Here is a 13,809-nt window from a genome sequence, read left to right on the forward strand (position 1 = left end):
ATTGTTGCCAGAGGGAATATGTCTGACATCTAATCTAAAGTTCATTAAACAGCAATCCCTAGAAACATGCTGCACTTGCACATTGATATGCCCTTACACACACATATCCGCAGTCACCCACACCCACACACAAACAGAAACTACCCTGCACCAACATGCACAGACGCATACATTTGATATGTGTGGTTGCCCTCATTGGCCTGCAGTCCTTGGAGGTAGTTAAAGGAAGAGGGGGAAACCCCTTCTCTTCTCTCACACCTCACCACAGCTCAGAGGGACGAACATCTTATCTCACTACTGCAGAGAGACAGAGAATTAGGAGGGAGAAAGATGGATGGGAGAGGGTAATGTGAGCAGGGGTTTGTAGGCGAAGGACATACGGGATTGAGGGAGTGTGGGCATAAGAGAATAGCAGCGAGAGACAAAGAGGGTGAAAATATTCAATCAGCCTCATTTCTCCAAGTTTTATGCACGGGAAAAAAAGCAGCTTCTGTGGGACCACTGATTGGAAATGTGTTGTACAAGAACAACATAGGCATCAGCTGGACTATATTCACGTTTTTTTCCACAAGACATCTCACAGGAGCCTAGAATCTTCTCCTCCATAGATGTGCTAATGTGAAAACACTTTCTATCCACCACATATGTGCGTTCTGATGAAGTGTTATCGGTGCCAAACAATATTTCCCCCTTATTTAAATGCACATTTGGGTAAGAAGGAAAGTGAATTGATTTTATTCATCGTGAGCCATGGCATGAGCATGCCCGATGCTATGAAGTCATTCCAAAACGGTTTCCTAGCAACCGTCGTCACGGGCAACCAGCATTCTCTGCAGACAGCACACCGAGCCTTGCAGAGAGAGCGAGAGATACACAGAGAGTGACAGCATGGTGGAGAGTTGACCGCAGTTAATTTGGTGTTTGTGTGTCAGGCTTTGCTTATACAGACTCATCATCTACATTCATGTGTCACCATTACTCATACCGGTTCATGAAAAGCCTTTTCTTATTCAGAGGAAGTGTGCGGCTTTGCAGTTTTGCCATGATGACTCCTTTTGCAGGCAAAGACACTCACAGAAATGTGACCTATTTCGATATTCCTGACACACGCTGTACACTCAAACACATGCCCAAAGCATGGCCAGAAACTCAGTATAGCAGGTACCAGGAGTGATGCATTATTCACCTGCAATCAAACACTGCCCTCTACTGAAGAAACTCTAATAAAACATGCTGGCAGTTCCTATATTCAAATAAAATGCGCCCTCTTTATAAAAAGAGGTTGAAAGCTAAGCATTAGGCTTGTATTTGATGACACATCAAATAGCAAACTGTTTGAAAAAGTTTATTACTGCTAAAGCTGTAATCATGATTAAAGTAAAAAATTACATATCTTTCCTCAGGGAGAAAGATTCCTATACTATATATGTTAATGTGTATGTCGACCTTTAACGAACAAAGTTTGGAGCAGGTTTCTGGCAAGTCTGACAACTTTTAAGATGAATGTAAGAATTTACATATACTGCACATACACTACTACTAATACACTATTTTACAACCATTAGGAATCCATACAGTAAGTAAATTCATCCTTCACCCCGTCATCAGTGTGCCTGTTGGGTAATACATTCCCTCAGTACTAAATAATATATATATATTTATTAAATATTATACATGACTGAGGGAATTAGGCTGGTTAACGTCAGTCAGTGTTGATATCAGTCACTGATCAGCAGGACTGGGTCTTAAGTTTTCAGCTAATAGCTCTGGGTGGAAATTGTGCATTAGTTTGAAATGAACTGAATACAAATTACCGGACATCGTTGTAATAAGAACCATAATTAACTAAATTACAAAACAGATAAACATAAATAAATGTTCACTTAAAAATGGATGCAGCCACAATTTTTTAAATTTCAAAAATACTCTTGTTTCCTTTATGCAAATTTTTTAAGCAAATAAAATGCATCCTCTGTTGGTCAAATAAAATTTCCCTTACAAAGACAGTCATTAACAGTGTAATCATAATCTAATTACACATCTTGTAAGTTTAGTTTATTATAGTTTCATATTTTTGTAACTTGCTTACATAATCCTGATTTAGCCATAGCAGAATGACAGCCTATTATGAACCTCATTTATACACTGTTTTTACTCTCTTTGTGTGTGCGCACAAACATGAACTAGCTCATGGGTACACACCTTTTACAATAATTTGCAATAATAAAACGTTACTATTGACTTAATGCTCTCTGACCGGCTGAATTTGCATGTAATGACAGGTGTGCTCAAATGACCAGAATACAACACTTCCTGCAGGCTCCTGGATGCATTAAGAACTGCAAAATGCACGGTACAATTTTAAAAGCACAAATGATCATAGATCTTATATTAGATATATAGTTGTGGTCATAACTTTGCATTTGGCCAGGGTGGAAATGATTGTACAGCATACATCTTCAATGGTTTTCATACCTGAATATGTTAACTTCATTAAAAACATTTAATAATTGTTGCTGAACCTATTAACTTCTCATTAGTGATCATGATTGACTACAGCTGGTAGGTCCTTTTTGCCAACATAAAATGGTTTTGTTTGACAGCACTCATTAGACTGACTAACACTCGGAACAATTGGAAAGTCCAAGGAACTCAGTGAGGATCTAACAAGGAAACTCACAGATTTATACAAGATCATCAGTTAAAAACACTATATGTAAGTAGAAGCCATCATTTTGCCAAGGCCTGGAAGAAGACCTAAACTGTTACCCTCCGATGAGCGGGAATTGGTTAGGATCTTCAGGAAGAACCCTGGAACCACTAAGGCTCATACCTGCCTTGAACTGGAACTAGTGCATGAACACCAGGGTCACTGTCCACAGTTAAGTGAAATATACATCAATATGCAGAAATCTGCAGATGCCCACATGGACATGTCAAATGCATACAAAATGCATGCAAGTTTTATGGACAGATAAGACAAACACTGAGCTATTTGGCAACAATGACATGAGGTACGTTGGAGTAAAGGTGAGACTTTCAAACAGGCTTTATCATGTCTTTATCTCCCTCTAGAGGCAGAAAAACGAAAGGTTTATAGCTTGGCCCTCTTTGTCTTGCTCTGCTCTGCTATTTCATCTTTTTCATTTTACCCCTGCTCCATGGAGAATTAGCTGTAAAATGCATTCAGGTCCATAAATATCTGGATAAATTGACAATCTTGCCTCTTTAAACGACCACAGTGGATATGAAATCACACAATCAAAATGTTATTGACGTGCAGACTTTCAGCTTTAACTCAGTGGGTTAAACAAAAGTCTTGCTTTCATTGTTTAAGAGTTAAAGCCATACAGACACATATACACACAGGCACTTTTTGTACTGTAAGCTATTACCATATCATTACAAAAAAAAAACACCCAGTGAGTTAATGAACATCACACCTAAATCATGACATTTCTAAGGGTCACAGGGAGTTAAATCAAAGATTTTGTCGGTCATATGTGAAACTCTGTAACACAGTCTTGACTAATTTTGTTGCAGCATGTGTGTTTGTTCTTCTGCTAATATTTCTCAACACCTAGTTCTGCAGTTTACATCATTTTTCACACAGGAAGATCATGCACTGAAATTGCACTTTCTGCTTTTCTATAGCTGTTCCGTTACTTCTCTTAACTGAACTACACATGCAGTTGCTCCTCACAGAAAAGCAAGAACACATACCTGGTGGCACTGAGCATTTTAACATAACATATTTTTTAACATTAACATATTTCAACATATTGCAATAAATGCACGGCGGGAAGAAATGACATTTCGCATTTCAACTTCCCACCTTATAATTAAACCGTCTGAAACACATTCAAAACCTTATTCAAATACCCACTCAAATGAGACCAGTCATTGTTAATGGTGCCTTAAATGGATATCCTGTTTGTTACCCTGCTATACTGGGTAAGCCTTGACATGAAACATAAACATGATCCTCAAGTTTACATAGGTTTTGTTTTGAATATATTCTACATCACAAACATCTCCACTGGAAATTAATCGTAGAGAAATAAAGATTTTTTTCAAAAAGCGTTGGATAAGATGACTGTTGCTAGGACAACCAAGGTCATATGTCTGTGGAAGCGAGAGACAAAAAAGAAAGACGCAGCAAAGTCAGTCTGATGGGGTGTGCTGATTCAGTTACATCTGACTGTCATGGAATATTTTAAGAACTGAACACTGAAACATAGATAAACTGCAGTACACACAAAGCAAAGAGTTTCTCAAGTCTCAGAAAGTCTTCTATTTCTTGCTGAAAACAGGATGTTGGTGATTAGTTCCTGGTTTCACTGCCCATACACCCATTTTTTTCTTTTTTTTTCTTTTCTTTAAAGCAAAGTTAAAGCAGTAGGCCAGGAGGACCGCAGCTACCATTCGCCAATTTGAGCAGCCAGCAGGAAAATATTATTAAACAAGGAGACAAACATCTCCACAGCTACTGTGAGTTCATCATGGGCAACATGAAGTTTGGCATATACACAACCAAACAGTTAACGTTTTACATTAAAAAGCAAACAGATGCTGTCGTTGATTATTTTAAAGTCACTGCTTTTCAGTAACATTGTCATGCCACATTTTGTTAGAAATGTTGATGCGGTTCAGGTGGGCTAAGTGGGTCAAGACATGGCTAAAAGATGGAGAGGACCCAGAAGAACGGTAAAAAAAAAAACCTCAAATAAGAGGCACTCTGACATTAAGAGAGAAATTTAAGAGGTACAAAGAAAAAAGTTGATTTGTTAGTGAAACTGTGAATTAACTGTTTCCTGGTATGCAAAAACAACCAGTTTTAGGCAGCAAATACAGCCATTTTGCCAAAGAAGTCTCACAGTTACCCAAAACACGTTCTTTTAACACTTTTAAAGTGCACAACCCTTTGCAACGCATTTAAACACACAAACATGCAAGGACCAACATGCTGTGCTAATGAGGTGCAGGAGCATTTTAAAACTTTTTAAATGCCCATGCACCTTTTCCTAAATTTAACCGAGAGGTTTTTGGTGTTTAAACTAAACCAGTGAGAAAAAGTTGCAAGTGAGTGGAAACACAGTGTCAAACAGAACACAATTCAGTCTCCTGGATGACAAACCTTGCGACTTTATCTCTATAAACGATGGACCAGTATCTCTGTTTCCAATATTGCTGCAACCGATGTATCACGGCAACAACGGACAGAAGAGAATTATGAGATAAACCTGGCTGCTGAGTACAAAAATGGAGCTAATCAAGCCTTCTGTTATTACTGGATCAACTGAATATAATTGAAGGACTTCACTGGTAGACAACTGCTTTTTGTTATAAATAAATATACTGAAACCATGACTAAGTGTGGTTTTTAGAACAATTCTGATCTGTGTCCTGCCCAACAACCATCACTGTTCTGTAGTAGCTAAACCCTGCCTTCTTCAGGGTTGTTGCTTTATTAATGTAGGGTGTTTTGCTGACTTTCCATAGGATTGGCATGTATAATTTGACCCAGATGAAGACGATATATCTCTCATTTTACACAAAGGGCTCTTCAAATGATTCCTTATCTTTTGGAGCAGAAAAAAGGAAGCTGCAAAAATATTCCCTGAGTTTACCTAACATAACCTTGCACGTACAAGGTAGGCACGATGAGAAAATGTGACAGGTGAGTTACTTTGCACATGTATGACAAAGTGACTCACCCGTCATATTTTCTCTTCATGCCTACCTTGTAAGTGCTGCTAACAGGACAGCTCTTCATTATGACAAGGGCCTGTTCTATGTTAACTCACTCCATATGGAAGACAATCAGCCCCTCTGGGACCTGTGTCAACCAGAGTGTGAAATGTCAGATGCATGCACGTTGTAGCACACACACACACACACACACACAAATATACACATCCATGACCCACGGCAGTCACATTCACAGCAGCAGACACACACACCCCCACACAAAGGGAGAGAAAGTGAACTTGGAAGCAAATCGAGATTGGTCTTTCTAGTCAGACATCTGCTCGGTCCCAGAGACAGATGGTGAGCCAATCAGACCGCCTGGTGCCTCTGTTACTCCCCGCCTCTTGTGCCATCCTGCTGCCCCTCCCCTAAACCTGCATCCTGGCTCACATGACAGGTGGCACCTTGTGAATGTGACACTGCCACTGCCCTGGAAAATTATTTATGCATTCACTTTATTGAAACTGACATGCAAATAAGCAAAAAATGAAACATTCAAATCCAGCTCACTTTACCTTTATCTCACGGTTCACGCCCTACGCTCCATACTGAGCTTATTGTGTCTCGATGCACCAGTACAAACAGAAATCTCTCATTTATCTGCCCTGATCTTTTCCACAGCATCCTGGCCTCTTAAAGGAGGGCAGCCATCAGATGGATATCTTATATGCACTTTACTGAAAGCAATATCCTGCAAGTCAACAATAGCCAAAAGGGGAATCTCTTAAAACTGATGCAGGATCTAAGCATTTTGTTTGCTCTTAAATATTTATTCAAGAGACCACATGTTATGTCATGAGTGAGTATATAAATCAATGTACACATTTCATCCCATATTCGTTCTATGCACTGCAGTAACCCATAATTAGAAAGCCTGGATAATTTCACTGCACAGATATGCACCTGAAGAGGTAGCCTGACAACGAGACAGAGAGCTTTAACAAGCATCAGGGTGAAGGCAGGGAGCCACAGCACAGGGAAGGATTGGCAGACTGTGATGAGCATCTGCCGGGTGCATGCTGGTGCTCATTAATGGCAGTTTCCTTAACCCCTCACTCACATTACCTGCACCAGCTAAGCTCAGCTGATAACCTGGCAGCCATTAGGTTCTCAAGAAATGCGGTCACACATCACTGAGAGGCTGCAGCATACATTAAGATGCAGTGCAAACACCACGCTGTTACTGCAAACACTTCCAACAGTCACACCTGAGACCTTCCTCTGGCTAGAAACAAAGACCACTACTAATGCTAATTGAAACTATGGCGAAGTCAGTTAATTTCTGCAGCTCATCAATAGTCCTTAAAGAGACTGTAAACAGTTCAGAAGATTTAATTACACGCTTTAGCCACTGGCACACAAATACCAACCTTTATACATTTATGCATGTTCTGAGATTTGAACTGTTTCTCTTGTTTGCTTCCCTCTACCCTCCCCATTTTCTCATTCTACAATAATTAAATTCTTAGCTAGTAAGTAAAGCAAAAATAAGCAAACCCCAAAAAAAGGGGGGGAAACACATTTGAAAATTAATTTATTCCACAAAGATCACAGCCAAATCCACTCTGAAGAAGACATTTCTGATGCTCTTTTGATCTTAATCAGCCAATACTGTGATTAGTTGCACAGTATAAATTCAAAGCTCCACGCAGTACCAGTTTAGTTTACTGCATATTTAACTCTTCTATAGTTTAATCTTATCTTTTTGAACAGCTGTTTTTGACAGATACACTCAAAACAGATTATCCTGCTTACCCAGCAACAAAAGGATAGTTAGCTTGTAACTCATGTTAGCCGCTAATGTAAGTAAAGCAGTTGGCTAAAGACAACAAATAATAAAATTAATAAATAAATACCTTCATCAGAGGACAATAAACCTAGGTTAACCCAAAATGTGATTGTTGGACTTACATTTTTAAGAAACATTTCTCCTCTTGGATGGTATTTTTCTTCCACTCCATCAGATTTGCTCACTTTTTACTACTTCATGTTGGGCACTGAAGGCTAAGTGTAATCTTAAGGCCACAAACTACCTGAAAACCTTGTGCTTACTGTGTACCTCTGTGCATATGAGGAAGAGATACACACACTTTAATTCTGGTCATTTTACTTATAAGAAAAAAAAATAGTGAATTGAAATTGTTCCTGTCTTTATTATTGAAGTTTATTTTATTTTTAATTGGAAGTTAAATATGTTACAAAATGTCAAATTGTATTCCAGTTTAAGATGATTTGCTCTGAAGAAATGAAACATTGGCTAAGTCCAAAATTAATTAAGTAATTTGTCATATGTTGGTGGTGTTTATGGTGATGACACTTATCAACAAACTGCAGTTTTATGATCATCAAATTTTGTGCACAAATGATTTGCTTACATTTATTTACGGGCAAAATAGGCTTTTAAAACAACCAACTTTAATCCAGTGTTTGCACTTCCAAAAGAATAATAAGTATAAATACAGCGAAAAGTAGCACCAGTGGTGTAAAGAGGTTTGAAAAGGGCTTTTTGATCCAACTTAGAGTAAAACTGTTTCTTGCAGTGTTTCCTGCAGCAACTCCAGAGATTTAGTTAGCTGACATCAGCAGTACTGGTTCCTAACATCACTCAAGCATGACTGTTCTGCAGCCAGACTGCGGCTGTAAAAGGACAAATTCTTATATTATTACAGACAAACTAGAACTAAACAAATAAGCAAAAATAAAGTGGTGCAGGAAAAGTAGGCAAGAGTAGCCTACAGCGTGCAGACAGGAATATAAAGTGGAAGATAGTGAGGCATCAATAAAAAAGAATAGCAGTAATGGGATGCCATCTGTGCCTCTGCCTCTTGTTCATACTAATCACCAATAAGAACTTCAAATCTGTGCAGGTTATAAATTTGTTCATTGGGACATTACTTTCTGTCTTCGCAGCATTATGACAGTATGTGTCTTTGTGTGGTTTATAGTTATGTGTGCTTTTACAAACAAGCACCTTTGTGTGGATTGTAGGTAGTTTTAAAATTATGTCAAGCTTATTTTCTTACAAAATGCACAGAAACTGCAGAATTGTACTTCATTAACTGCTAACTATTGTGCATTTCCCAACCAGGTGTACCAGAGATACAAGCAGTTGTGTTGACATTTTGGCCACATACAGAAACACACATACACACACCAAATGTTATGCCCCTCTGCCTTTGTTGCAGGGCAGTAATCAATTATCTCAGTATGATGTCATTCTGCTAACCCTCCCCCATGCTCTTCAGCCCTCCTCCATTTGTACACTTGCTCTTCTGTTGTCGCCTGCGTCAAAAATGGAAAGTGCGACCTAGTAATCCAGTGCTGGGAAAAATAATTTCCAAAAACCCACAGTGTACACGCGTTTAATTGCAGGTTTTTGCAGGGATAAATAATTATATTGAATGGACACTGCAGTTAAACTGCACGTACACACACCCACTTGATACATCACATCATCGAGCAGTGATTTGATTATTGCTGAATGAATCCCCTGGCTTGATCACACTAGGTCATCTGGCCTCCATACTCAGTGAGAGGATAATTGAATGAAGAACAGTAATGAAGACACATGGGCACCAACATGAAGGGCGACATGAGGTCTGTGCTTTGGAGTTTCTCTTTTTGTGTAGCTACAGGTCCCTAGTTAGACACTTACCTGACTATAAATAAAAGCTGCATTATGAAGTTATCAACATGAATTTACCGTTTAAAAAACAGATGTGCAGCTTTTATAGATGTTTACTGTCCCCTGCAAGAATCAGAAAACCTCTAACACATATATGCAGCTGTGGACATTGAAAAAAAGTGATCTGCTGTTTCCTCACTGTATGCAGAGCAGACCCCTCCAGCATTAGGAAGATAATCCATTTAGGTTGTCTGTGTGTCAAGATACCAGTTTGCCCTGGTTTCTTGCTGCTGGGTTTTGTGAGGTCCAGTGTAACAGATAGCAACATGCATATTGATCAGCTGCCCCTGCATATGGAAAAAGACAACCACTCTTTCGGGAGAGCTCTAAAATTAAAATGAATGAATCAGAGCAGAACACACTGGGGCAAACTGTGCTCCCATTTTTGTCAGCCTCATTTTCTTCATGAAGTAAAATTCCATGTGACACTTTATCACATGGAATTTATGATAAATCCGGGATTAGCTGCATCAAAACCTAAACCTTGAGACTGGCGCTTACGATGAGGGTGGATTTAGTCTTTAATTATTGCTCTTATTTTTCTCCTACGCTAATTAAAAGGCAACACTATAGTTGTTTGATTCTATTTCGGATTTAATTCTGCACCTCTCCATCATCTCCGAGAGCTTGGAGGGGCTGGGGGGTGGGGGGTTCTCTGAGCGAGAGAGCCAGAGCAGAGCTAATCAGCTCAGTGTATGTGTTGTGGCAAAGACTAGTGCTTGTGCCAATTCTGATTTAAAGTACAAAAACAAGCGTGCAGTTGTGGATACACACATTACTGGGAAGCGTAAGAACATGTGCACGTGTGGGCTCAAAATAGTAACTAGCTTTGTGAACCAGTATTTCCCATTTAGGCTAGGAATGAAGCTCACAGACAAATTCCTGTTAATGCCTTTACATACAATGTAGTTTATGACCTATTCCAGTACTAGTTGGCAGCATTTCTCTGGATATCTTAGCTGGAATCAGTCATGCCATTGATTCTTTTCATTCTACTCTAAAACTAATGCTCATTAGAAGCAAGCACTGTCTATGCACATACATGCATCTAGTAAAAGATATCTCAGAGTTTAGTTCTATATTTATAAAACAAACCAAGAAGATGAAGCCCTGCACATTTCTCCTCCTAGCCATAACATTTTATAGATTTAATTCAGTCAATCTATTGGATCTGTCTGACTTTGCTGTTTCTGATGTGACTTGTTTGTTGTGCTGTCTGTGGAAATAATTTACAGCATTGCCAGTAATTACTGCAGCAGATAATCACCTAACCACCTAAAATATTAATACACAGAGAGCCAGGAAGCATGATCAATATTAATATTTCGGCTCACGCCACACAAGAGCATGCAGACACACACATAGCTGCTAAACTCCCATTAATAAATAAGATGGGTTCACAGCATGAATGCAAATGTCACAGATTTTGTGAACTGAGCTCTGAAATGAGATATAGGAAAATTTCAAATATCAGAGTTAAGACACGTTAGTCCATATGTTTGATCAGCTTTACAGTCATCAATAAATATTTTTCAAAGAAAATGCCAAAAGAGCAAGTGGTATACATGTCAAGGTGAGCTTATTTTGGTAAGCTTGTGGGGAGTAGATCTAAAAGGTGAGAAGACTGTGGATGTAGGACATCAAGGACAAATGTGAGAGAGGCTGTGAAACTGGGATGGCAGCAAAGCTTTTTGTGCCTGTCATTTATGACAGCAGGAACACTTATAATGGAACACCTTCTATGCTAATGCATACTTGCAGCAAAATAGCGTAAAATGTGGAATCAAAGGACACAAATTCTCTGCTTCAGATCTGATGATGCCTGAAGTTATGTCCCCAAAGCCCCAAATCCCATTTTGATGGAAACCATCATCAGGGTAATTATATTTCTTGCAGTATATCGCCATGATGATGCTAAAAGCTTACTTTGACTTTTCCATGGCTAATTTGTTTCATCTTCTTTTCAAATCCTCATGCTTTGCCCCTTCCATCCTTTGCCTGTCCATCATATTTTGCACTTTCCTCCTGCCCTCGTCCTTTTTTACGACCACCTCTCTTTCAAGTGGACTGCATGGCCTATTGCCATAGTAACAGACAGCCATGACAGGTGGAGATAGCAGGTAGTGCAGCGATGCATGACTCCCCCTGGGACTGCAGAATGCCAACACTATAGAATGAAAATGAGCAGAACAGACTCTTTTATAAGAAGTCACCCTCCATACAGATTTTACGGTCATTCATTGGTGGTTATCATAGGATGAACACATGCAGCAAAGCTGCAGCGCCATTGTTTCACAGTTAGGATGGACAGAGGACCAAATGGAGTTTACTGGATTTTTAGCTTATGTTATGTATTTCTATTGCATCACTCTCTATGGCCAGATCTGAACCACGTGAACCAAGCCAGTCTGTTTCATGCCAATAAAAGACTGGGTTCAACACTAACAAGATCCTAGAAATCCCATGGGTTGCAGCAAAACTGTTCGCTCTATAATATGAAATTGATTTGATTCAGTGTTGTATACTGGCAGTGTTCACATGCTGACCTTGCACAAAACAGAAAACACTTCAGTTTAGCAACTTATCTGCTTGCACTGAAGGCATAAACCTTAGGTCGTTGCTCGCGGGCTTAATCATAGGACACATATATATACTAAATTAAACTGTCTCCAACATCCAGAGGCACCACGATCAACACCGCACCCTCACATCTGCAGTGTGTGAGCCATTTCTCCCACACTTGACCAGTGCAGTAGTGGAACACGTGGAGGACAAAAGCGAGAGTTTTCTCACTTGGGTGGAAAATACACACATTTCTTTAGTGAGCTATGCCTCTCACAAGGAAGTTATCAAATGATAAAAGGACCGTAGATGGTAGTAAAGGGGAGGGGCAAACAAGCAGCGTCCTTTTTAATGAGATGGCAGTGGCAGCATGGGCACGCGCCATGAGGAGAATGGTGAGAGAAAGCATGCCAGTGAAAGAAAGAGAAAACAGCAAAAGGAATAAAGAATAGACAGTGGTGTCAGTCCCGTACTCCTCTGAGACTCACCATAAGCAAACACACGGCTGATTCAGGGATGAGTTGGACAGCCATATTTGGATCCTCCTATAGATTTGTGCGCAAAGGGAATGCCTCCAATTTCCTAAAGGGACCTGCTTCGATGTCCTCTTAATCTGAGTCTTCACTCACAAAGTAAGCTCACACTGTCCAAATGAAGATCTGAAGACCTTTGATTGGTTCCCTCACTTTGTGTCCTTATAACCACCCCCCCTGTGCTGCAGACAGTCTCTTCAATTGCAATTCTGTGGTCTCTGGAGACTGGAGTCTCTCCAGTCTCTCTCTCTCTCTCTCTCGCTCTGACTCTTCAGTCTGTGCGGTCCTCCTTCTTCCAGTTCTTTGATCTGAGAGCAGAGTAGAGCAGACCCCAACTCCTCCTTTCACATTTAAAACACTCCCCGTGAATCCCACACCCACCTCCCCCAAAACCGTTATTTGGAGGTTTGCGTCTTGCTAAATACTACTCTCCCCTCTGTTGCTGCCCTCTTCCTACCTTTTTCAGTGTACTATCTATCAACACAAAGCACATCCAGCCATGCACGTGGGGCTTCAGTGCAGCTGTTTTCTCCCGAGGCTGTCCCGTTGCTGCTCCAGGGGATGTAACCTGCTGGCATAAGTGATGCTCCCCAGTCTATAGCACTCTTCCACTGTGATGGAAAAACAGACGTTCACCTCAGCTCTCGGATCCAGCGCAGAGGGCTGCCCTTTACATTAATCCCCAGCCTCATATGTCATCAGCATGAGACAAGGGCAAAGAGGGATGCAAAAGAAGGAGGATGTTATAGACAGTCTCTACAAGGGTAGAGAATGAAGGAAAATGCAGATAGGAGGAGAGATGTAGCGTAGAGAGCAGCCCCTGGTGAGAGAGGTCCTCACTGAGATGAGTGTAAATGAAGGTGGGTGGGGAAGAGGGAGGGGAGTGAGGGATGGAAATGCAGAGAGCAGGAACAGACCGCGCCTATCGACGCCGGCTGAAACAGCAAGGCAGCATGGGATGTGAGTGAATACTCCTCAGCTCTCTTAAAAAAACGGGGGAGTGTACACGACTGAATATGCAAACCAGACATAGAGCCGTAGTGTCATGTTCACAAGCACCATTGCTCCAGATGCAGAACAATGGTTTGTTTTGCACCTTTACAGGACTGTGTTTGACATTAATAATAGCCATGAATAAAACATCTTCATCTGGCTTTGGCTTTGTCTGCAGAGAAGATGAAAAAGAGAGGCAGAGAGAGCTTATTAGAAGAAGGTCATAAATCATGTAATCATTCAACTGATGAGCTCAAGATTTAGCTTCAGCACAGCTTCAGATAT

At 40.3% G+C, this 13,809-nt stretch overlaps 1 protein-coding gene across 1 annotated transcript in view; it reads right to left on the reverse strand.

Annotated features, from left to right (window-relative positions):
- Positions 1 to 13,359, reverse strand: part of frmd4a (FERM domain containing 4A) — a 99,240-nt gene extending 85,881 nt beyond the window's left edge. Inside the window, exon 1 of the mRNA XM_085461628.1 lies at positions 12,487 to 13,359. Coding sequence (XP_085317754.1) covers positions 12,487 to 12,531 — 45 coding nt within the window. The 5' untranslated portion in view covers positions 12,532 to 13,359. The remainder of the gene's footprint in view (positions 1 to 12,486) is intronic.
- Positions 13,360 to 13,809: the final 450 nt, after the last annotated feature.

This window comes from Copadichromis virginalis, linkage group LG7 (genome assembly GCF_057382275.1).
Source record: "Copadichromis virginalis isolate Kocher_CV1m ecotype Utaka linkage group LG7, C_Virginalis_male_GT1.1, whole genome shotgun sequence".
Taxonomy (NCBI): domain Eukaryota; kingdom Metazoa; phylum Chordata; class Actinopteri; order Cichliformes; family Cichlidae; genus Copadichromis; species Copadichromis virginalis.